The sequence below is a fragment of the Eschscholzia californica genome, unplaced genomic scaffold (genome assembly GCF_041429995.1).
Source record: "Eschscholzia californica isolate CP2 unplaced genomic scaffold, dmEscCali1.0.p SCAF_2, whole genome shotgun sequence".
Taxonomy (NCBI): Eukaryota; Viridiplantae; Streptophyta; class Magnoliopsida; order Ranunculales; family Papaveraceae; genus Eschscholzia; species Eschscholzia californica.
Genome location: NW_028238309.1, coordinates 4565819 through 4589302, shown reverse-complemented (window position 1 = coordinate 4589302; position 23484 = coordinate 4565819). Strand labels below are relative to the sequence as shown.

Here is a 23484-nt window from a genome sequence, read left to right as displayed (position 1 = left end):
ACTCGAGCCGAGCCGAGCCGAGCAGTAAGATGTTCAAGCTCGGTTCGTGTATTTGACTGTCGAGCTCGAGCTCGAGCTCGAACTCGAGCTCGTTCGAGTAATTGTCCACTTGTTCAAGCTCGGTTCGTATAAGTTTGCTCGAGCTCGAGCTTGCATTGTTTTAAGTCCGTTTATCAAAATACTTCAAATTAAAACTTTCTAAATTATCAAAACACTTCAATGATCATTTGTCACATACAATAATAATGATTAATAATTCATATTCCGATAATTTTTTAATGGTTAATATTTCATGTACGAGTTTTAATAATAATACATAATTATGTACTACACAATTATAAGAGTATGTTAAACGAGTTGTTCACGAGTAGCTCGTGATACATTAAAGAATGATCAAACTCGGCTCGTTTACATAAACGAGCTCGATTTTGAGCTCGTGTTAAGCTCGTGCTCGTTAATCTTCGAGTCGAGCACGAGCAATAGTCGAGCCGAACTCGAGTAGCTCGTTAAGAGCTCGGCTCGTGTACACCCCTAGTTACGCACACTTCCGCCTTCCGGTGGTAGCTTAGACCATCGCCAATGCAAAACTCCAAAAAAAATTATATTCATCCTATGTGTCAAGTTCTAATTGAGATTCTCACTACTAGGCGTCGAAAATAAAGATCCTCTATTTTTTTGTGTTTTTAATGCAAATCTCTAAACTTATCTTATTTACTTACGTCGCATAATTTTTTTAGAGTGTCCACTTGAGATATCTCCATTCCACCCTCGACAATCGACACATCATCTTAGAGATCCAAATAGAGTGTTGCATTTGAGAGAGTTTTTAAGAAAAAACTCTAAAACTCATTGGAGATGCTCTTAGATGGTTGAGTACCTCTCTGTAAACCAAGAGGTTGTATTTTCAAGAATACTAGTGTTGCTGGAAAATGAACAATCAACAAAAGCAATAGTTCAAAAAAAAAAAATCAACAAAAGCAATGTAATGATGGTAGTTAAAGAGGTTATTCAATTCATGACCGTTATATAATCATATTAAGTATATGTTAATGTTGTGTCCAAGTCCCGTAATGAATGTAAATAATTTTTGGAATTTCCCGTGACACAAATATGATGTGTATAGATTCGAGACAGATCGAGATGAATATATCCGACGATGCAGATGGGAAGATGGCATGCAAGAAGTTTTTATTGTAGAGTGAAAGTGTATTCAGTAATTACATCTAAAATAAATCCAAGGTAAAAACAAAAAATTTGGGGCATTATCACAAAGAATTGGCATCTCTATCAATCTAGAACAATATTTCAACGAAAAAAAAAATCTAGAACAAAAAAGCAAAAGGAATTAGGAGGTTGGGAAGATGGCATGCAAGATGAACTGGTTGGATGTGAGAATGAGATGCCAAAATATTTGACACAAGAGCCCATCCACCCAATGGTTGTTCCATGTGTACTGTTAACACCATCCATCCAATTTTTTTTTAAACCATACCATCCATCCATCCATCCAATGGTTTGCCATTCATAGCTATCATTTAGATTTACTACCAAACTCTTTGTTCCCATAATTCCAATTCAATGGTGGAAGAGGGAAATGGCCTACTCATTAGTCAAGGAAGATCTCACGAATTCATCTAGATTTTGATGTGAGACAAGCTTAATACCATCCAATATTAATATTAGAACTTAGGATATAACAAGTCTCGCTTCAATAGCCTGAATTAAAAATTATTGTGTCAGATATTTTTCGTAAAGGGATATTAGCTACTTCATATGTACTCATAACATATTACGAAAGATATTTTGATAGTTCTCTATTCCTCTCCATAGAATAAATTAGTCGAATCAACAAAAATTATATACAGATAGAGAAAAGTTTTGTTTTTGGCCGCACAATTTTTGCTTTTAATTTATTCATTATTAAACGATTACTTAACAAAAGGATTAAAGAATTTAAACGACGGATTGCACACCTTTTTTTTCCTAAAGAAGTGATCCCAATGGAGCCTTTTTCTTTTATCCTTTTAATCACATCACATGTCAACAATTGAGGAAAATTTAATCAAGTTTCATAAATTTTGCCCTAAGTTGTGGAAAAGTCAAGTTTCATAGCCTATTTAATTTAAATCAATTATATTAGAGAAATACTTTCCCCAAAACTTTAAATTAGAACTAAAAGACTAGAGGATTAATCAAATCCGAAAATGATTCTGAATCGGTATTTTAGCTTCAAATACGAGCAACCAAAATTAGGAAAAGAAAATTATAAGTTTGTATCAACAGTTAGATCCCATAATAAAAAGATTATAATGAATTAAGACAAGAAGGGTTGTTGTCATTGTTCCCTATGGAGGAAACTGTACTAATTAAATAATAATATGTAGATTTTATCAAAATTTTCTTTATAGAGCATATGATTAGAAATAGAGTGGTATAGATATGATATTTGCAATTATTGTCAAATCATGGTTCCATGACTTACCAGTGTGTCAGATATTTCTTTGGAATAGTGTAGCTGACTTGTTTACCAAGAAGACAAGCCAATTTTTAGAAAAGTCTTTATAATTACAAAATTGATGAAAAGGCCCAAAGTGAAAGCGAAATATGGTCGTGGATGGTGGCGATGAGATAGTTTACTTTCTCTTGTCTAGTTGTCTCCCTACCCATATCTTGTTGATGCAGGGCCGGCCCTGAGGGGGAAGCGAGCAAAGCCTCGCTTCGGGCCTCCAGGGCCAAAGGGCCTCATAATAAGGGTAAGTACAAAGAAGTAAAGGGCCTCAGTTTTCATGATTTTACTAAAATATTACTAAATGAAACAAATAACATGAAGTAGCCCAATTGGTAAGATACTTGTTAGAGAACCTAGACATCTTGGGTTCGATCCCCATCATAAGCATTTTTTGCTTCTTAAACTATCTATTTATTTATTTATACTTTACTTCTACCACCACAATCGCTAAATCTCTACAATTTACCTCCACTACTACCACCACGGATACCAAACCTCTGCAATATACTTCCACTACTACCACCCGATTACTAAACTTCTACCATTGTATCTCCACTACAACCACCATCATGAAATTATATTTTTCTTAATTACTTTAGTTGAAATTTCTACCACCGTCACGATTAATAAACCTCCACCGTTCTACCTCTACTACAACCACCACAATTTATAAACTTCTACCACTGTATATCTACTACCACCACCACGATTACTAAGCTTCAACACCACAACCACTACCATTACTAAACCTTCTCCACCACAACCACCACACTAAGCGTCTAAGCCTTAACCCCACAACCACTACCAGTTCTTTGGCCATTTTCTTTTTCAAGAAATCATTTTTTAATATTTTTTTCTATTTGAAAAAAGAAAAATGAACAAGCTTCCAACTCGTCGAATTCTGAACTTGCTGAACCACTCGACCGGTGGATCGACTAAGGACGTACAATGTCTTTCCCCGAGTCGATTTCCGAGTAACTCAATAAGATCGTTCGATTCAGACTGCAAGTTATGAGCACATGTTTCATGTTTAAATCTCACATGTATGCAAGGAAAATGTTGAGAATTTTTATGTACAAATTTTTTCTTATGAAACGCTTGCGGGCCACATTCTTATAACTCGCTTCGGGCCTCCGAAATCTCAGGACCGGCCCTGTGTTGATGTTCGATCGATGATAAACCCAAATGGTCATGAACGATTAGGATGAAATTGTTAACTTTCTCTTTTCTCAATGACTATTTTCGGTCTATTTTCTGTTCATATTTTCGATTTTCCTATCATTTCGATATGTTGAAATTATGAATTATCAAATCTGACTCTACTCCCATGTGTGGGTCAGATTCCAATCTTACCTCTCCCTTGCCATTGAAAAAGATTAGAAAAACCATTAAAATGAACTATTTTTTTTTTTGTTGATTAGGGTTTTTATTAATCTATCACAAAGTTCAATAAAGAAACCCTAAGCAAGAAACAAGTAAGGGTTGATATAACAACCATGGGGTTTTCACCAATTTGATGGATATTACAATTTTCAAGCTTTCCTTTAGAATCATCTAAAACCCATAAGAAATTTCTCTCTAAAAACAACAATATATCTCTATAATTAAATTTGGACTTCTTCATAATTACTTTGTTTATGTATTTCTCTCTTTTAAAGGTCTTAAAGAACAAACAAAAACAAACCCATAACCATATAATCATATAAGATTAAAATACAAATATATAAAAATAGAGTATGATCATCACTTGCTATACACATTCAACAAAAAGATAATTTGATAATACTAAAGATGATGATCAAGACAATTAATGGTAACAAACCTCTTATAGATGACAAGTAATATTAATGACAAAAGTAACCAACATGATGAGGATGATGAGAACCCGAACGATGTATGTATCTATATATTAATTAATTTAACGCCGATAACAACTCTTTCGTCATCTGTAGTTTACGACGAAGATGACAACAACATGGTGGTGGTTGTGGTGGTGGTGGAGGTGGAGGTGGTGGTGGTGGTGGTGGCAGTGGAAGTGGTGAGGGTGGTAGTTGTTTGACCTATCTACTTGTTGGAGATGGGATTTGGACCACTAGGGACTTCATGTTTATTGTCTTCAAATTGTTTAGAAGAAGTAGATGAAGTACTATGAGAGTTCTTTCTGTATTTTTGGTGAGGATTCAACTTCATGGTACTAACTTCATTATGATCTGATAAGGATCTCCTTGTAGATAATGAAGAAGCCATAACCATGGGTGTTTTCATCTTTGATTCTTCGGAAATTTTCGTTGGAGTAGCGAAGACTTCGAAATGATGGATGATGAAGAAAAGGGTAAGAAATACGAACAATCTAGCCAATAATGATGATGAAAAACTTGTTTTTTGATCAAGTGATGCCATGCAATTAGGATCAATGAACCACCCCCCAAGAGCCAACAAGAGATCAATATCCATGAACCACTTGCACCACCAAGTGCTAAAGAAGGTAAGGAACAAGAACCTTCAACCTGAAAAAGTTAGGAAAGAAAATCAAGAGAGAGAGAGAGAAAGAGAGAAAGGGGGAGAGAGAATAGAGAGAGAGAGAGAGAGAGCTAGTTTTGAAATTTGAACCACATTTGTAGCCAGGCAAGGAGGATCAAAGCTAGTTATTGACATATATGTGATATGAAAATGATGGACAGCAAAGGCTTGATTACTATTAAAGTTATGATGGCATCTTCTTTATCTTGGGTTTCATTCTTCAACCGCGTGAATTATGATGGTCAATCTGATATGTAACTTTTCAAGTCTTAACAGTTATCGATGTTAGAGTTCTATTACAGGCAAAAGCTTTACGAACCTTCATAAAAAAAATAAAAAATATTGATACTTACGGATTTTGAGCACATACTTATAGTCTAAACTCCGGATGTTCCCCACGCAATATGATACTATTAGTTACATATTATATGTGTAATTTGTGAACTACTATACATATTGTGTTCTAATGGTCATAACCGCGAGTTAAAGAAAATTACAACACTGCCCCTCACTAAGCATCAACTATTCCTAATAGCTAGTAAATTAGACATTTGACAATAGGGTAATAAAGTAATGTAGTGAAACCCTAAAGCTGAATTCAAACATCAAAGAAGTGGTATAAGAGTGTGATACCAATGGAGAAAAAGAACCTTATTAGGTGAAACTTGAAAGATAAAGCAAGTTGATATACAAGAAAGGAGAAGGAGAGAAGGTTTTGGTGGTTGCTTATGTTGGCTTTTTCTGCCTTGGCTGCATGTCCAAGAAATCCTTCATCAATCTTTCTCTGTCTTGTTCTTTGACTAAGAGGAACCCTAAGCAAGAAATATTAATATTTTTTACTTTTTTGAAAAATAAATCAACACAGAAAGCAAAGCATCATATTCTTTCTCTCTCTCTCTCTTCTCTCTCTCTCTCTAAAAAGTCTAATCTCTCTCTCTCTCTCTCATTCTCTAACTAAACTTTTCCCACTAGATGATCACTAGCTACCTTAGCATTTTCCCTACTCCCATTGTGAGAAGGCCAAAACTTGTCTCATTGATGGGATGCATGAGAGTCCCCACTCTGTTGATCTTGTATGGCTAACATGCTTTAGTATCTAGCCTCATGTATTTTGCGCCCTCAGAGTATATGATCGAACAAAATTTAGAGAAAATGTTAACAAATTTTGAATCTAATTCTTGTTAGACATATTCCAGTTGAAATTCAGACCACATATTCCAATTAGAATCGGTCGGGATAGTGACCGAACATAAAATTATTTTTCGTCTTATGATAACAGTGTTTACATGAATTGAATTGAGTGAGATAGCACATCAATGATATTTTGGTCATTTCCTCTTGATTTTATCTTCTTTCTAATGACTTGTTGTGGTCTCTGTCTTTCTTTTGCTTTAAATTTTACCTGACCAATTCTCTGTGGTACTTACTCCAACCCATTACTTTCTGACCTTTTATTTCCTTTTTTTTTACCCTTTTTTTTTCCTTTTTCTTTTACTGCAGTTCTTGGGCAGTTATTCCTCATTCTATCATCATTTCTTTTTCTTTATTACTTTTAATGAATGATGTTTGTATTTTTGGTTCATCAATCTCATGAAAGTTACATTATTCTTCACCTAAATTTATCTTAAATAAAACAAGAAAATATAAAAAAACAATTTTCGGATCAACGAATGAATACCCAAAAGTATAAAGAGCTGTTCAATTATAATATCGCGTAAAATAGACAAAATCTCACTACTACAACAAAATAGATAAGATATGGTAACTAGGATTTAACCAACCAATTCTAGGTTGTTTGTCTCCTTGACTTTTCACTTGATTGCCAGAATAGTAGTACAAATCAAAAGTATACTCAATTCGCCTCGTGGGACTCTCACTTGAACCGCCTCTAAAAGAAACAATGGTTTTTCTCTGCTCTCACATGTTCAGTCACATGGAGAGAGAAGTCTTTGTTTCTCTCACGGGCGGTTCAAGTGGAAGTCCAAAAAAGCGGTCATGTAAGACTTGTTAAAATACAACACCGCAAAATTACAGAAGACGGTAAACTTGTAGAACCAAAATTACGGAGTCTACTCCAACAATGTAAAGACGAATATAACACCGCCCAACCAAAACAGATTTCTGAATTAGATTCCAAAATTGCCCAGAAATAGGTGTACAATTGTTATGTACTTTTGACATATCATTGAGTGGTCCATCAATAAAATGTTTGAAATTGACAAGTACTCTATTTTCAAGCTAAGCACATGTTAGCTATACCTGTTTGGTTGTTGTTCTATGAGAAAAAAAAAGTTAAAAGAGAAAAAAAAGAAGAAAAAAGAAAAGCAATAAAATGAAATCTTGTTCAGATTTGGGAACAAACTTGTCATCTTTTTCACAAACTATCATAGAGAACTGGTTCTTTTTTTTTGTGGTTCTGGTTTAATTCCTATAAAATGGTCCTGGGAAGAACCCTATTCAGTTTTACTGTACTATAATGTACTGATGTCTGATAATCACCAAAAGGTCCATAATTAGTAGCTAGCTGATTGTCGGGTTATATGTATAGTCATTAGTCGGGGGACCGCCTTTTTTGGTTCTAGTTTTACCACCCAAAAAATATGACTACTATCCGCTATAATCTAGGTTGAAATCGTACACGATAAGACAGAATTTAGAGAGAAAGTCACAATATACTTTACCCGAAATTCAGCTGCGATACTGGTCAGACAAAGTATCACGATTGTTTACCACCTACTTAGTTAGGTATATATATATATAGATAATTACTAAATGATAGGCAAACCTTGTTTCTCATCTAAATAATTCTCATATAGTTTTGGAAGTCAAAGTTCATCCCCAATAATCTCCTTTCTTTTATTGTCTCTCTCATATGGAGTAGTACCCAAAGAATGTGGATGATTTTCTACTTTGTTTTAAGTGAGTAGGATCTCATATACCTAGCTCAAAGAGGCTAGAAATATCTCATTTTCCCAAACTATGTGGAACAACCACATCCAGACTAGCTGTCTTCGGTTTTGATACTACTTGTGACCCGTTCGAGTGACACAGAGTCCCAATGGTTAACAATATTGTCATTGCAATGCCACTCAAGTTCAACGAATACATGACAGTTCCTAACAAAACTTCCACGATCACAGTGAAAGGGTTGCTTCAAATTTTGAAACTGGAATCAAGAGTCTAGACATTGGGCGCTGACATATGATACATTCAACATAAGTACCATGAATTCTAATATAAAAGGTGTTTATAAAAGGTCTTAAGAAGACTATAACCACATATAAAATAACAAACCCTAATATTAAAGCCTAGAAGAGCAAAATATAGGTCTACCTGCCTGGCTGATGGTCAATGAAGGCATCCAAAACGCGTCATATTCAAATTCCAAACTTTACTTTCTTTTTGCACCGACTTTTTCTTATTAAGACCATCTCTTAACCATGAAGATATTCTTCTCACTTATGTGACAAGAAAAAAGAAGAAGATTATATTCTCTATCTCTGGACTCTGGGTAATATTCTTGTCATCAAAAACCTTATAGCAATTATATACGTATACATATATATGTATACACACACACACACATCATATAGAGAGAGAAGTTCAAACTTTCAAATAGTATGAGTAGAAAGTGAGATTCTTAGGGTTTGAATCATAGGAATACATGGGTGGTAGGAGGATCACAATTGTAGGGCAGGTAGGTCCATAACAATTGTATATATATATATATATATATCTATAATATATATATATATATATATAGAGAGAGAGAGAGAGAGAGAGAGAGGGAGAATCTCTAAGTAGTATTTTATCCAGATTTTTCTCCAATATTAGTTATTTAAATATATATTTATTAATAATTTGCATTATCGTCTCTCTTTTTCTCAACAATTTTTAAATATTTTTTGATAAAATTAGTCAAAGAATGATAACAAAATTGGACATCTAAAAGGCACTATATAATAATTAATCAAATAAACAAAACCTATTAGCCTTAAGATTTAAAAGTTTGTTCTCTGAGAACATACTATATTGTTTTTTTTATACTTAAACTATACCAAAATTAGGGTTTCTTTCATAAATTCTTACCTAGATTCATATTCAAAGTTAACTAGTTAGCTACCTTCTTTGAAGGCCATACATGCAAAGTTTTCATGACATGAATCATATCAAACCACATAAATTTGTGCACAGAATCACCTAGACTCTTTCAAGTACAGAACAAACAATGGACCATGGGAAGTCTTAGTTTGTTACCAACTGACTGTGTCGATCTAGGAACGGCCTGACACGACTCGTTTATTGGCCACGGTCGCCCAGCATGACCTGTTTATAAACAAGATGTACCGTCCCACCATGGCCGGATGGGTCATGACGAGTCCCTTGGACCCGCCCACTTGGGCATAGGGCCCAACTCGCAACAGGCCGTGAACCTGCACCTTTTATCCCGGTGAACCTGCTAAGTATCAATCTACAAAGCAGAAAGGTATTTATATCATTTCCTAAAGAAGAAAAAAGTATAACTTTGATCTTCATAAGTCAACAATGATTAAACACAGTCAAGATGTATAACCATGCCAGGTTTTGATTATCAACCATATAAACAGTCATCAACTATGGAACATTTTGTTTTTCATGTATTCTTTACTAATAACACTATTCCTTTGACTATCAATGAAGAAAAATGAAGAAAAGATAAACAAGACAACAAGATCAAGCCAACAAAGCAAGAATTATTACTAAATAGCTTCTTAAATTGTTAATCTAGATTGTTTTTTTTATCGGGAAAAAGAGGAATTTAATTTTTTGAAGTAGAAGTGGGTCTTTGCTTTATAGAAAGGTATGGACACCATGAAATGGTTAGTATATTAAGAAGTTTCTCTGTAAAAGGAGATTACAATGTAAAGAAGGTAGGGCACAAAAAATATGTGATGGGATCTTCAGAAAAAAATGTACTTTTTTGCTTTTCTTCGTGATATATTTAAACTACTATAATCTCCTTTTCTATCTTTTTTCGGGTTTTCCTCTATTGCCTAATCATGTTCATATCTCAACAGGAAAAGAAAATATCATTCACCAAAATCACAGACAAATGCATAGAAGTTTACCTCAAACTGCTAGTGTGTTGTTTTGGTTCACTTCCTGAATTAGAAGATGCATAAGCAATCTGATAAGTACAAAAGAAATATAGGAAACGTTTTGATCGTTCTGAAGAATAATGCGCGAACAAGCAAATCTAACTGAAATGACTCGATCTGTTGACTACTAAATAGTTTCTAACAAAATGAAACATTTCTGTGAGAATAGTCGCACATGGAGAAAGGGTACTCAGGTAACCAAGAATATATATTTCGGTCCTTTTCATCTCATACCTATTGGTTTTGAGTTGGATGGCCACAAAACAAACATGGTATCAGAGTTAGGGCTCACACATGTTACGCCCAACAGCTATGCTCATCACCCAACAAAAAGACATATGTTAGGCTACAGAACGTCACAACTCACACGCAAAGGGGTGTGGGAGAATAGTCTCACGTGGACAAAGAGTACCTCTCATAACCGAACTTATAATATCTAGGTCCTCTAAACTCATTGCCAATCTGGTTTTGAGATGGAGACTAGAAAACCTATAATTTTCAAAAATCAAGACATTCAGAGTTTTAACATTTGTAATTAGACAAAGGTCGAAAAGCTATGTTTGATGAATTTAAACAGAACCGAACGAGATAATGAAAACGCTAGGTGGTTAAAAGCTGATTTAGCCAGTTAACGAGGGGGTCCAAGAAAAGGACAATATAAAAAATAATATTAGTGATAGATAGACAGACAAAGATAGATGGAGAAACACCTTTACCTTAGTATTTCTTTACCTTTTCTTTAGTGGATATAGCTTTAGTTCATAGTAAGAGAGAAAGTTTGATTAAGAATTTAATTTTGACAAAGTAAAGTTTGTAAGTCTGGACTGAAGAGATAAAATCAAATACAAAAGAGTGAGCAGTAAAAGCCTATTATGATCTGACATTTAACGATATATAATAGCTGTAATGAAATGACTCGCCACAACGATATTTCTTAACTATGAGAAATAATATAATTATAGTTCTCAGCATTCAGTAATAAGTCAAGGCAGGGAGTATCAGATTCAATCACAAAATCAGATAAGAGTTTAAACGAATCACTGTAGACAAGGGTAACCGTTAAGTGTTTCGGACTTTCAGTGATACTTTCCACACAAGTTATAGGGTTTCTTTATTTTGAAATTTGTATATCTTTCTATCTACAAATAACTAATATGAAGTGTTCTTACTTTTGGAAAATTTCAGACCAGGGACTCAAAATTTCTTTAAATGTTTTTTTGTTCCTAGACTGAAGTATCTAATCTAAGTTGACATTTTTCATGGATTGTTATAATTCTCTTGTAGTCATAAAACTACGACTCCACCACAATTAATAAAGTAAAGTAGCTGCAAGAGGAAAAAATGGGATTGCAAGAATAGTAGTATAATATTGAATCACGTTTGAGAAAAAATAAAGGTTCTCATGAGATGTCATCCTGACAAGGTAGAATCGATTTTCTGCAACTTTATTAAAATGAATAACAAATCAGTCAGAAAATCTTACAAACCAGATCCATATTCTCACCTCCACCCAAGCGACTGCCGTATCCCAGTGTAGATTAGTCCTAAGGACCTCCCAATTAAGCTAACGAGAAAAAACGAGATAGCGCTGCTGACTTTCGCAAAAATGACTTTAACCATAGGCATTGCAATATCAGATAACTCAAGATATAAGCTGAAGAAGTATCTCCTGTAAGAGTGTAAGCAAAAAAAAATGATGACCATTACTAGATCGACCTTTCACCATCAGTAAGTAAAATCATAACTATGCAGGTGCATGTGGGGTTGCGGTGAATCCATGTCATGGTAAATCGAAAAGACTTGTTAACTTTCTTCAGACTTGGGGGGGGGGGGGTTGCCTCTTTTCTTTCCTGAAATTAGTGATTGACTCACCAAAATGTTCTCTCTTTTTGCACCTTGAAGTTGTGGCAGTGAAAGGCACCAGTTTAATTTTGGGCCTTAAACTAAGGCTGGGACTTGGGATGGTTAAGACAGCTTGAACTAAGATTTAGCCAACCATTGTCACAGACCACTGAGGTTTGGACATGGACAAAATGATGGACATAAGTTTGCTAACTTGGGCAACTGGATTTTGGGCGAGGTGTAGATTGAACATGTCATGACTAAGACTCCTCCTGCCTGAGGCCCACCCTTACCTTAAACCCATTAAGTGAAAATTAGTGCCTTATTAAGTAACTATATATATAGATTAAGAAGACTCGTTTGAACTTACTAAAAGTTTTAGTTCTTTTTTTGAAGAAAACTCGTTTTAGTTCTAGGTACAAAACCTACTTCTGTTATTCGATTCGATACTACCATGCCTTGAACTCATTTCACCTATAGTTTCTTCACGTAAGTAGTGTTTGTGAAACCGTGAGAAATCAATAATGTGAAATCATCTGCATATCTAACTACCCACGAAGTGATATCAAGCACCCAATGATCCAAACATTAACATGTAAAAAAGTTGCAGTTTAGTTACAGTTAAAATGTTAAGTAGTCTTACGTGGCAGAATCCTCATTAGCATCTATTAACTAAATAAATGAATGATGTGTATTCGGTACAAGGTAAGTGAACACGAAAAAAGGAGCGGAAGAAAGTACCATCCCGTTAAGGCCCTTAGTTCTGCAGTCCTTTTTACAGCCATAGGCAATTGGCTTATGACAATGTATTGCAAGGACATTGTTGATGCAGGTTTCTTGAGCGTAAGCTTCTGCCACCAATAGACTTTCTCTGTCTCCCTTTTGTTAGGATTCTCAAGTAGTTGGACGCTCAATGTACACAAGTCAAAACGGTCTTCATACATAGATACAACTGAATCCATATTTTGATGCAGCCACTTATTCAGTGCCACCTGTCATTAAGAGGTGAGGTGAGGTTCGATAAGATGGAGTTCAGCAATTGGTTTTCTCTAGAACATGTATGAGCATAGTATATTTATTACCAAACGATCAGCAATAATCAACTAATTTACCTCATTCCGCAATCTTTGAAGTTCTCTGGTAGACATTAAACAAAAGATCAAACCCAGACGATTCATTTCGTTTGACATGTTGCTATCAACCGAAATCAACTCTAAATAGTTGCTTGTAATTCCATCAGCCAAAGTAATCACTAGATCTTCCAGGATGTCAACTCCATGACTAGTAAACAAATTCATGTCGTAACGGCTAGCCTCACTGGTAAAAGAAGTACATTGGCATGTCACATCATATAAACAAAAATTCTAGCATGCAATGTGAACAAAACGAGGACTAATAATAACAGTACCATATAAATTTAAATATGGACAATTATCAATATGTTTGAACTTCGAGGTGAGTTGGAAGTGCACTTGATGTACTTTGAACCTTGGGAAAAAAAAACCAGAGCAATCTACAAATTTTCCATCTTGAAAAACAGAAAATGGCCAGTTGAGTAAAGGGTACAAAAAAGGGAAGATATCGGAGATCTACAGGTCTCTCATTTAAGGTTACCATACAGTCCTTCTAAAGATAGGTGGTAAAGCACTTGAAGTCGCATCAGACATATAATATAGGCAATTATTTATTAAACAGTCCAGATTTTGTAAAGCACTTGAAGTCATCAGACATAAAATGGCCAGTTGAGTGAAAATACCTTAAGGAACGAAATCTTAGAAGATAGAGAAATTCTGAATAGAGATCTTCTTTTCCCGATCTTGTAATATTCTGAAAGATCGTTTCATCTCCTTCTAACTTCTTAAACAACACCAGAAAATTTTCCTACAGAAATTCTTTAATAATTTAGGAATGTAAAAAAAGAAAAATGTAATATGGACCTTCTGAAATATAGGAGGTACCTTGTCATGTTTCCTGTTCTCCAGAGAGAGCTCTTGCTCTAGCCATGTGTCGAAAATTAATAGACCGCATTTTTGTATAATTTTAGACATCAGCGCTAATCGATCATCCCTTTCAAGAACATCGCAGCTAGCTGAAATATTATCAACCTGAAAGTTGTTTCACGAAACCTTTAGCTTGATGGAGGACATGAACTTGCTAAAAGACTCAAAGCTGTGGCTGATATCCTTTTCTAAGGTAAATAAATAAAATGTCTGCACTGACTAAGCCTTGGAAAATGAATTAGGTAAATTTAACATTTTACACTTCCCACGGGAAGAGATGCTCATATAGATTAGAAGTGGATCCTGTTATTATGAACATTTTCAAAGATATAAAATCATCTCTGATTTGTATATAGAAACAACAGTGTACATTAGTGTTAAAAATGATATAATTCTCAACGGCAAGTTCCATAACTATTTAAAGCTATTTTCTTCGTCTCAATTAATATACTTGTCCTTTTGCAGTAACTGTGACACTGTAAAGAACTAAAACAAAAAGATCAAGAAAATGCAATATACAACTGTGTCGCTGCTAAAGGAGAGAGGGGATGTTTTATTTCAGTTCTAGCAGTGCCTCTAACAAAGCTATTATGGTTCACCTATTTTCCAATCAAAATTGTTTAGCTTTTATTAACAAAGCATATGATCCTTTTTATTCTTTGAAATAGAAGATATTTCTCTTCACCTAAAAACAACCATTTTCCCAATCAAAACAGTAAAGCCATGTGGTTTAAGAAAATATTAGATACAGAAACACTGCCTACCTCTTTCTCAAGTCTCTCCAAAGTAATCAAAAGCAACCGTAATCTGGGTGCCTCTGCAAGGGCATATAAACTTAAAGGGCTTTTGGTACTGTGCTTATCACGTTCAACGACTTCACTATCCAAACTACCATCACAGTTGATAACATCGAGAGCACGAATAAGTTTTCCTTGCACTTCGTTCCAAGCTAACTCCGGGACCTGGTAATTGCTCTTCACTGAACTGCCATTAGATATGTATCTAAAATAAGTATATTATGAGGAATATTAATTTTTTCATCTGAAATTTCACATCTTCTACCTTACCTACCAGAGGCGATAGGGTTATCTGGAACAATAATTGGACCTGCAACGTTTTTTCTAGAATTAAAGTAAACTTTATTCGAAGGCACAACTCCAGCCATATACGCAAGAAAGACACTTGCCATCAATAGTATTTGATCAACCACAACGATCCCATCAGACAGTGTTGCGATCTCGGAACTTATCAGAGTCCCAAGGCAACAGGACTTCAACAACCCGTCCTTCCCATTTAAGGTTCTTTTAAAAGTGCCGCAAATACTTAACACATTTTCATCCCGTAATGAAGACGGATAAACAATTCTGCTGTTCCTGTACAAGTGCCTTCTACAACCATTGAATCAAAATATTTCATTAAAATTAATATATGTACCATAGCACGCATAGTAAAACTTGTAAGTTTCAAGATAGTGGTGATCGAGTATTTGAATTCTTAAAATGTGTGTAAGATACTACTATAATGCTAACTTTGGTATTAAGATAACCGAGGAAATAATTTTACCTTGGTACTATACCTAAACATGGATTTTTAGGTAAGAAATGGCTGAAGTTATAGCAGCTTCTTTGTGGTTGTAGCTTTGCACATGACGTTATAGCTGCATATTCTGCCATTTGAGTAATATAGCATTCGGTTCCGTAATCAAACCATAATTTTCCAGTAAGAAATCGAATAGGAACACCCGCATAAACCCTAAATCAACATCTGCACCAGGAAAGCTGGCTCTAAAATAGATCAAAAGAAAGAGCAAAACAAAACTCAATAACTGAACAAGAAACTTCATTTAGATGATATAATCCTTTTCCGTGATGAATTAGAACTAAACATACCTAAATGAACGGATTGAGAAACGAAATTTGTAAACAATTACTTGTTCTAATTAGAAACAGTATTGAATCCATTAACATTGATGAGTAGATTTGAAGAGACAACTAGTTTCAGATAATGTAGAGAAATAATGTACAAAAAAATTAGAAAAAATTACTTGAAATAGAAGTAGGGATGGCATATAAGTAGAGAAAATGAAGATTGAAAAGGTAGTGAGATCGGAGAGAGATCAAGTCAAAGTAATCAGAAAGTTTATACCTCTGTGATTTGTGCTTCAGTTTTGTGTAACTTGTAAGCTGAATAGTTCAGGAGATAGAGAGAGAAAGAGACTTAGAGAGGGAGAGAGAAAGAGGGTAAGAGAGAGAGAGAGAGAGTGAGTGAGAGCTAGAGAGAGCAACGGTATCAACAACTACGCAGCCACCACCATTCGAAATCCTCTCCAATACTAACCCCACTTTTTCACTTGGGTTTCAATAAGGGAATTTTGTTCAATGCCCCGATTGGGTGGATTTGGGCAATTTTGCCCCACCATAAGAAATCTTTGCAAAAATGCCATTCTTCTTACTTTTTCAAATTTTAGTTTCCGAACTTACCCCCCTGTCAATGGATATCCAAATATTCGACATTCGATCCGCATCCGATAAATATCAGAAATTTCGAATTTGGATATTCCTACACTCATATTCGATCCGATAAATATCCGTATCCGATAAGATATATAAAAAATTAATAAATATTTAAATTTATTCATAATAATAAATAAAATGTATGGCCGAGGTTTATTATTTAGATCTAATGGTTAAAAATTTAAAGAAAAAAATTAAAATTTTGTTAAAGTTCCGGATATCGGATATCATCCGATATCCGTTAATATTATCGGATTCGGATTTGGATATTGATTTCTAATATCCGTCGGATAATTATCGGATTCGGATATTCAGATTGCTTATCGGATTCGGATACGGAGTATAACATATCTAGAATTTCTAGATATGTTGATTTTAGGGTTATTTTCAAATAGCCCCTAATTTTGTGACTAGCTTTCTGCTTAGCTCTTAACTTTATCAAATATTTCCATATAGTCCCTTTTTTCAGTTACCGTTAGCACACCGTTAACTAGTCATCACCTTCTCTCCTCCATCTCATCTTCTCTCTCTGCCACCTCATCATCTTCACCGACGACCTTCAAAAATTAATTTTTTTTCTCTCCTCTCTCTCTATCTACATTTTCTTTCTCCTCTCTCTCTAATCAGATCTAGAGAGAGGAGGTCTCTCTCTAGATCAATGTACTAATCACATTTCATGTGATCAAACAACAATAATATTAAAATAATAAATGACCACAAAATGTCCATCAATGCCAACAAATATTTACAGATGTCTACGAAAGTCGAAAAATATATAGTATTTGAAATGTTAGTATAAATATATTATTTCATGTGATTCAACAATAATAATAATATTAAAATAATAAATGTCTACCAAATGTCCATCAATGTCCACAAATATTCACAGATGTCTACGAAAGTCGAAAAATATATATTTGAAATGTTATTATAAATATATTATTTCATGTGATTAAACAATAATAATATTATTAAAATAATAAATGTCTACCAAATGTCCACAAATATTCACAGATGTCTACGAAAGTCAAAAAATATATATTTGAAATGTTAGTATAAATATATTATATTATTTCATGTGATTAAACAATAATAATATTATTAAAATAATCACTACAAAAAAACGGCCTAATAGCAGGGACACACATTTTTACGTGTGTCCCTAATAAATACATAATGGGGACAATTTCTTAATATCTGTCCCTAGTAAATTTACAAGAGGGAGAAACAGATGCACTCGAAGCACCATTAAAAATTTAAAAGTTCGAAAAAAAAATTGAGAGCAAAATAGGCGGGCATATTTCTCGCTGGAAATGATAAAAGTGAGCCAAAGGGTATAAACCCTAAGAAACTTTCCCTTTTTTTTTCTCTCCACGATTTTGTTCTTCAGTTGCTGTCGCTTCTTCTTCTTCTACTATTACGAACTAGAGAAATAAGAGATTCTTCTTCTACAACATATATTTATCAGTCTATTCGGCAGAAGCGAATTTGGTCAATCTCTTTATATTTCTAGAAACATATATTTATGAGTCTTCATCTTACCCAGAGCAAAAACTAAGGTTTAGATTTTTCTTCAAACCCTCATGAACGATCTTTCTTTAAACCCTCATGAACGATTGCAGAAGGTATGAACTTTTTATCAAACTATAGTGAATGATACTTATGTATTCAAACATAATATACAAAAGGAGTTTCTTTTCTATGTTTGTAATTTGTACCATTAAGATTTAGGAATGGGGTTAGAGTTTTAAAAACTAACCCCATGTACCAGTGGATCAATTGTTGTAATCAAGAAGAAAAGTAAGAAGGTCATGAAGAATCAATATATTAAGTTATTTGTTCTTAAGAGAGAATTTCATCATCATCTTGTTCGAAACAAAGTATTAACTCAAAAGAAATGTCTATCACAAGTAACGGACTTGATATTGAGTATTTGGTATGTACGGAGAAGAGTTTACAACCAAGTAGCTTGAAATCTTTCTTTCTAATTGCGCATCTGAGTTCTTATTTCCAAGTTTGAAACTTATTTTTGTTTGTACGAAACCACCAGTATATTTCTGTTCTGCGCACTAGTTCTGTAGTAGTTCAACAGTCAAACCCTATAAATTCCAGTGAAATTAGTTTCATAACCTAAAAATAATTAGAACATAATACTATATGCAAGTTTGTATGATAACAGTTATATCTTTTCTTCAGTATAAAATACTCTCTGCCGATGACCATAAGTTGAGTGATTCTCTCTTCAAAGGCCAATTAATAAGATTATTACAAGATAATTAACATCTTCGTTTGTTTTATTCGTTTCAGGATGGCACATCAAGCGGAGAGTTTTGTGATGGCCCAATTAAAAATAGCGAACGGAAGCGATGGTGTGTGTGTATTTTCCTACGAACTTCTAGTACATCTTGTCGTAGTTTTGCGTATATTAGTGTTCTATCAGATGAATAAGAATATATTCTTTTGACAGGAAAAGCCAATGAAATCATCCCCGAAAGAGGTACTGATAAGTTTGTCGATTTCTATCAGATTCTTAACTGATTTTTTGTAATGTGGATAAATGTGAGTGTTGTTCATGTTCAATACTCGTAGCTAACAATTTACTAATGGGCAAGCTGTATATGTATCATCTTGATTCATGTTCTACAGAGGATGGAAAATGTTCTGCAGAAGATGAAACGTCAGAACGAACGGGTAAACATAGTGTATAAGAGGTTATCTTGGAGGAAAGAACACGAAGGAATGCTCATCTCCAAATCAAACTGGTAACAAAGAGAAAATCCTTGATTTACTACTAATTTAGGCAAACTTGATGAGAATGACACTGGAAATATTGGTAGTCTTAGCACGCAGGAGCAATTTAAAGCTACAAGTGAGAATAGTGATGGCACAATCAAGGGGAAGCGTCTTTGTTATGGGAAATTTAGTGATGGTGTTTTATGATGGTGATTCAAGCGGATGGCATTAGCTGAAATAGGTATTAGAGAGAGAATGGGTATTAAAGTAACTCTAACATCTAATTAAAATAGTTCTCCGACTTATATAGAGAATGTGAAATTTGTTTGATATTGTATGTAACAGGAATCTAAAAATTCAATATATACTATATTTTTAAAAATTTACTTGAAATCAATGTGAAATTTGTTAGTCTTATAATGCAATATGAAATCCATAAATTCAATATATATTATTTTCTTTTCAGCTTTAAAATTTTAAGTGATGGTTAAAATTGTCCCAAAACTCAAATGGGATGATTATATTAAAAAGTAAACTGTCCCACAATAATGAAGAACGAAACTCATGCCATTCTTTTAGCGACGGAAGTGAGTCTGTCCCAAAATGTTCAACCTACATCGACAGTTCGTAGTAGTCACCAAATAATCTCTCGAGACAGATGCTATCCGTCGTTATAACTGTCCCAATACTATCTGGGACGCCAGTTTCTGCGACGGATAAAAACTGTCCCCAATACTTCAGTAGGGACGGTTTTAGCGTTTTTGGGACGGTTTCTGGCCGTCCCAAATGACTATATTTTTTGTAGTGAATAAATGTCTACCAAATATCCACCAATGTCCACAAATGTTCACAGATGTCAATGAAAGTCGAAAAATATATGTTTGATTAGTACAAATATAATATGCATTACACATTTTGTTAATGGACTCAAGATCTTGAAATGTCCCCAGGACATTTTGTTTATGGATCAAATGTCTTGAATGTCTATAAAGACATTTTGTCTACAAACTCAATGTCTTGAAAATGTTTATGAAGACATGTTGTCTATAATAAGTCATCTGAAATGTCTATGGGATATTTTGTCTATCAAAGTCTGTGAAAGTCCAAATCCACTACCCCCCCAAGAAGGTAAAACTGTATTCGTATTTCTCTTTGAACTATCAATCAAGTAATTTACTGACAAATTCAATCAATATCAGTTTCATTTATGAAGACACTATTATAATGATTGGTTACTTTTGCATTATTTAGATTCACGTTACTACGGTGGTGGTTTGTGACGGTTGTAGATGGTTGATGAGAATATAATCTAATTGGCAGTAGAAAAAAACAAACAAACATCAAAATCGACTAATTTCATACCATTTTAGTGTGGGTTTTATTATCATTTTGGAGACACCAAAGTATATGACTAGAACAAGTCGAAAACATAATCTATATGCTCTTGATCTCTGATCCACTTTGTAGCTACCCATTTCTCTCCTTTAATCACTTGACAACTCCCATGTACAAAAATCTGCAAAACCACACAAAACAGATTAAGTTTAAAGCAGGAACGATTGAATGAACTGAAGTTTGAGGTGCTCAGAAATGGTTGAAGGGATCGAATAAGAGCATCACTATGACTATAGAGCGATACGACCCTTGTTAGTCTTACCAAAGGCGAAAGTATTGCATATGATATGGAAAATTGGTTATGGATAAAAGCCCGTTTTAGGCAGTGCGTAATTTTTCCCAAGTTAGATCTGAAATCTGATTCGATTTTTCGTTTTCATGTGACTCGTTATGTCTCCCTCGTCTGAATAACTGACTTTGGCCAATTTTGGAACCATATGAGTTGGACGATTCAAATTTAGATGAGTAGACGAGTCAAATTTTTTTTTTTGAATAAGATGATTTAATTGATAAAAGAAAAGAGAGGAATACAACCGTGCATAGACTAGGCTACGAGGCCAGCGTGCACAAAACAGAAATACAAAACAAAACACAAGGATAGAGTCTAATTCAAATAATGAGAAAAAAGTGTAATGAACTAATTTAGAAAGTACGTGATTACCAACTAAAAACATAAAGAAGATTAATTACCTCATTTTTTGTTCCATTCGGGAACGTAGAATAAAATAAAAGGGCACAAAATCATAATCAGAGTTCATATTCGATCCATTCTGCAAATTCAATATGGCCACAAAATCAGTATAATCATAACATACATCGATACAAGTCTGGGCTACTATCTTACCTCAAAAGAGAAAACGGTTTCTCCTCCTTCCTCGACATTGGATAAATATAACAAAAATGAAGCTATCTGGATAAATGTTATTCACATATAACTATATCATCTTTGAAGATTAGTAAAACGGAGAGAAACTAAAGATAATAGATCTGAACACCAGAAACTGTTGAGACTAATTAACAATGTTTTCTTCCGATTACTAGCCGAATAAAAAAAACATTCTGAAATACTTGAGATTTTAAATATGCGAGCTTTCGCTATTATTCGACAGTTTCAAGACCTTACGACATATAACTTCAACTTTTTATTTAGGAAGTTACGGTATTAAGAAAATAAAATATCAGTGAAAGCGTGAAATGTGAAATGTGTTAATATCAAGCAATGCGCCTGTTATTGCTTAGAATTTTACCCTTTGACTCTTTCAGTCGGCCATATCTTCGAGGCTGAAAGCATCAGAATGAGAAACATACCTCTGCCCTACCTTGTATCGGATGACATACAATTCCTGCAACATGTAACATTTACCCTACTCAATCTATTGCGAAGTATGCTCGAAATAATGGCCCATTCACAGATAAGAAACTAAGTATAAATAAATTTTGTTAATCACATAGATGTGGAAAAAGTACATTAGTTGTGAGCTAATAAATCTTGTAAACGAAAATTCGTATAAAAACTTAAAAAGTAGGAGTAAAAGGTATTACACATTCAATACACAAAGTAAACGGAATAAAGATAGGTTTTACAATGACTAATACGATAAAACACTGAACTTGTTAAATTGATTAGATTACAACGTCAATGAACAATTCATCGGTGTTCATTTTAGCTCTAAGGTCAAAGTTACGGTTTACAGTGGCAGATAGCACCGTCGAAGGAATGAAATATCACATATCAACAAATTTATATAAAAAGACGAACAGAACATTAACAAACTTAAGATGATTGAAGAAGGCACCTAGCAAGGGCATTACTTGACGAAAGATTATAAAAGAAACACGAATGTCTAGAGAAGAAAAACGTGGAAAATATTACCTCGCCATGTTTCCATGAAATCCTAGTAGCCCTTGCAATCTTTTGTTCGATAAGGCTCACCGTTCCAGTTTTATCCGCAGATGGTTTAATAAATGCGCCTGAACTAAAAATGCATTAGTAAACAAGGATCAACCATCACCAAACGAACAAAAAAAAATTTAGAAGTAAATCACAGATACTATTAGAACATATCATAGATCTGCCCAACCAGATAATTCCCCCGAGCCATGAGACATGTGTTTTGGACTATCAAGAAATTGGTCATTGTTTCCAATTAATAGCTCTATGTTCTTACAAATTTATAAGACCCGGAAAGAAATACCTTGTTCTTACATTCTTGGTGTTTTCAACAGTTTCCCCCTCTCGTAAAACCAACATAGATGGTTCAATTCTTGGCTTTGCAACACCAATTATAGTTCTACATTGTTCTTCAGTAGCAAATTGTGGAAAATATAGTGCGAGAAGTTTCCAACTCAAAACTTGCATTTTCGACGTAGAAAGTAACCAAATCTTTTAGCACATTCACCTTTGCTAATCATTAACTCATTTCGGATAGAATTAGACTAGATTAATTCTTAAGAGATGGCTAAAGAAGCACCTGAAATGGGATTGAAGAGACAAACAAATCTCCAGTCTCTCCATATGATACCCATTCTTTGTCGTCATCAACCGATCCGAGTAGCCTCGCTTTCTGATGAGAATTAAGGTACTGCAAAAGCAAAGGAACGATTCAACACCGAAAAAAAGAACATAAACAAAGACGAGCACACATTTATATGCATTGATCGCACGAAGAAACCTCAATAATACTCGTTCAAATAGATAAAAGTAATTAAGTGTTACTTTAACTTGAGATAAGTGGAAGGATCCTAAGAATCCAACAAGAAAGAAAATGGAGCAAGATGCCAAGACATAAGGAAGCCCTAGCTTCTTTGCCCTAAGAATCCTGAGTAAGCTATTA

General features: G+C 34.2%; 1 protein-coding gene, 1 long non-coding RNA gene and 1 pseudogene across 13 annotated transcripts; all 3 read right to left on the bottom strand.

Annotated features, from left to right (window-relative positions):
- Positions 1-4184: 4184 nt before the first annotated feature.
- Positions 4185-5616, bottom strand: LOC147555458 (uncharacterized). The gene is made up of 2 exons (XR_015234876.1): positions 5400-5616; positions 4185-5016 (listed from the first exon to the last, which is right to left on the bottom strand). It is a non-coding gene; the product is annotated as an uncharacterized LOC147555458 (long non-coding RNA).
- A 3350-nt stretch (positions 5617-8966) lies between these two features.
- LOC147555457 (uncharacterized) lies at positions 8967-16900 on the bottom strand. 12 transcript variants are annotated; one of them, XM_086662985.1, is made up of 11 exons: positions 16155-16337; positions 15573-15773; positions 15077-15397; positions 14774-14993; positions 13968-14114; positions 13766-13890; positions 13122-13326; positions 12751-13001; positions 11672-11836; positions 10138-10196; positions 8967-9500 (listed from the first exon to the last, which is right to left on the bottom strand). In XM_086662985.1, the coding sequence occupies exons 2-10, from the start codon at positions 15680-15682 to the stop codon at positions 10139-10141; spliced, it is 1602 nt and encodes a 533-aa protein (XP_086519111.1). In that variant the 5' UTR covers positions 15683-15773; positions 16155-16337; the 3' UTR covers positions 8967-9500; position 10138. The 12 variants fall into 12 exon arrangements, with proteins under 12 accessions (XP_086519111.1, XP_086519116.1, XP_086519113.1 ...); XM_086662990.1 differs by having other exon boundaries at positions 10138-10171; positions 15077-15394; positions 16155-16325; XM_086662987.1 differs by having other exon boundaries at positions 9099-9500; positions 10138-10171.
- Positions 16901-20666: 3766 nt separating this feature from the next.
- Positions 20667-23223, bottom strand: LOC147555456 (putative prolyl 4-hydroxylase 9; annotated as a pseudogene).
- Between the last annotated feature and the right edge of the window lie 261 nt (positions 23224-23484).

Coding starts and splice junctions, on each gene's coding strand:
- LOC147555457 (XM_086662985.1), bottom strand. CDS start 15,682: ATGGCAGAATATGCAGCTATAACGTCATGTGCAAAGCTACAACCACAA. Junction 14,994..15,076: donor AACCCTATCGCCTCTGGTAG/GTAAGGTAGAAG, acceptor ATCTAATGGCAG/TTCAGTGAAGAGCAATTACC. Junction 13,002..13,121: donor TTCAAAGATTGCGGAATGAG/GTAAATTAGTTG, acceptor TCTTAATGACAG/GTGGCACTGAATAAGTGGCT.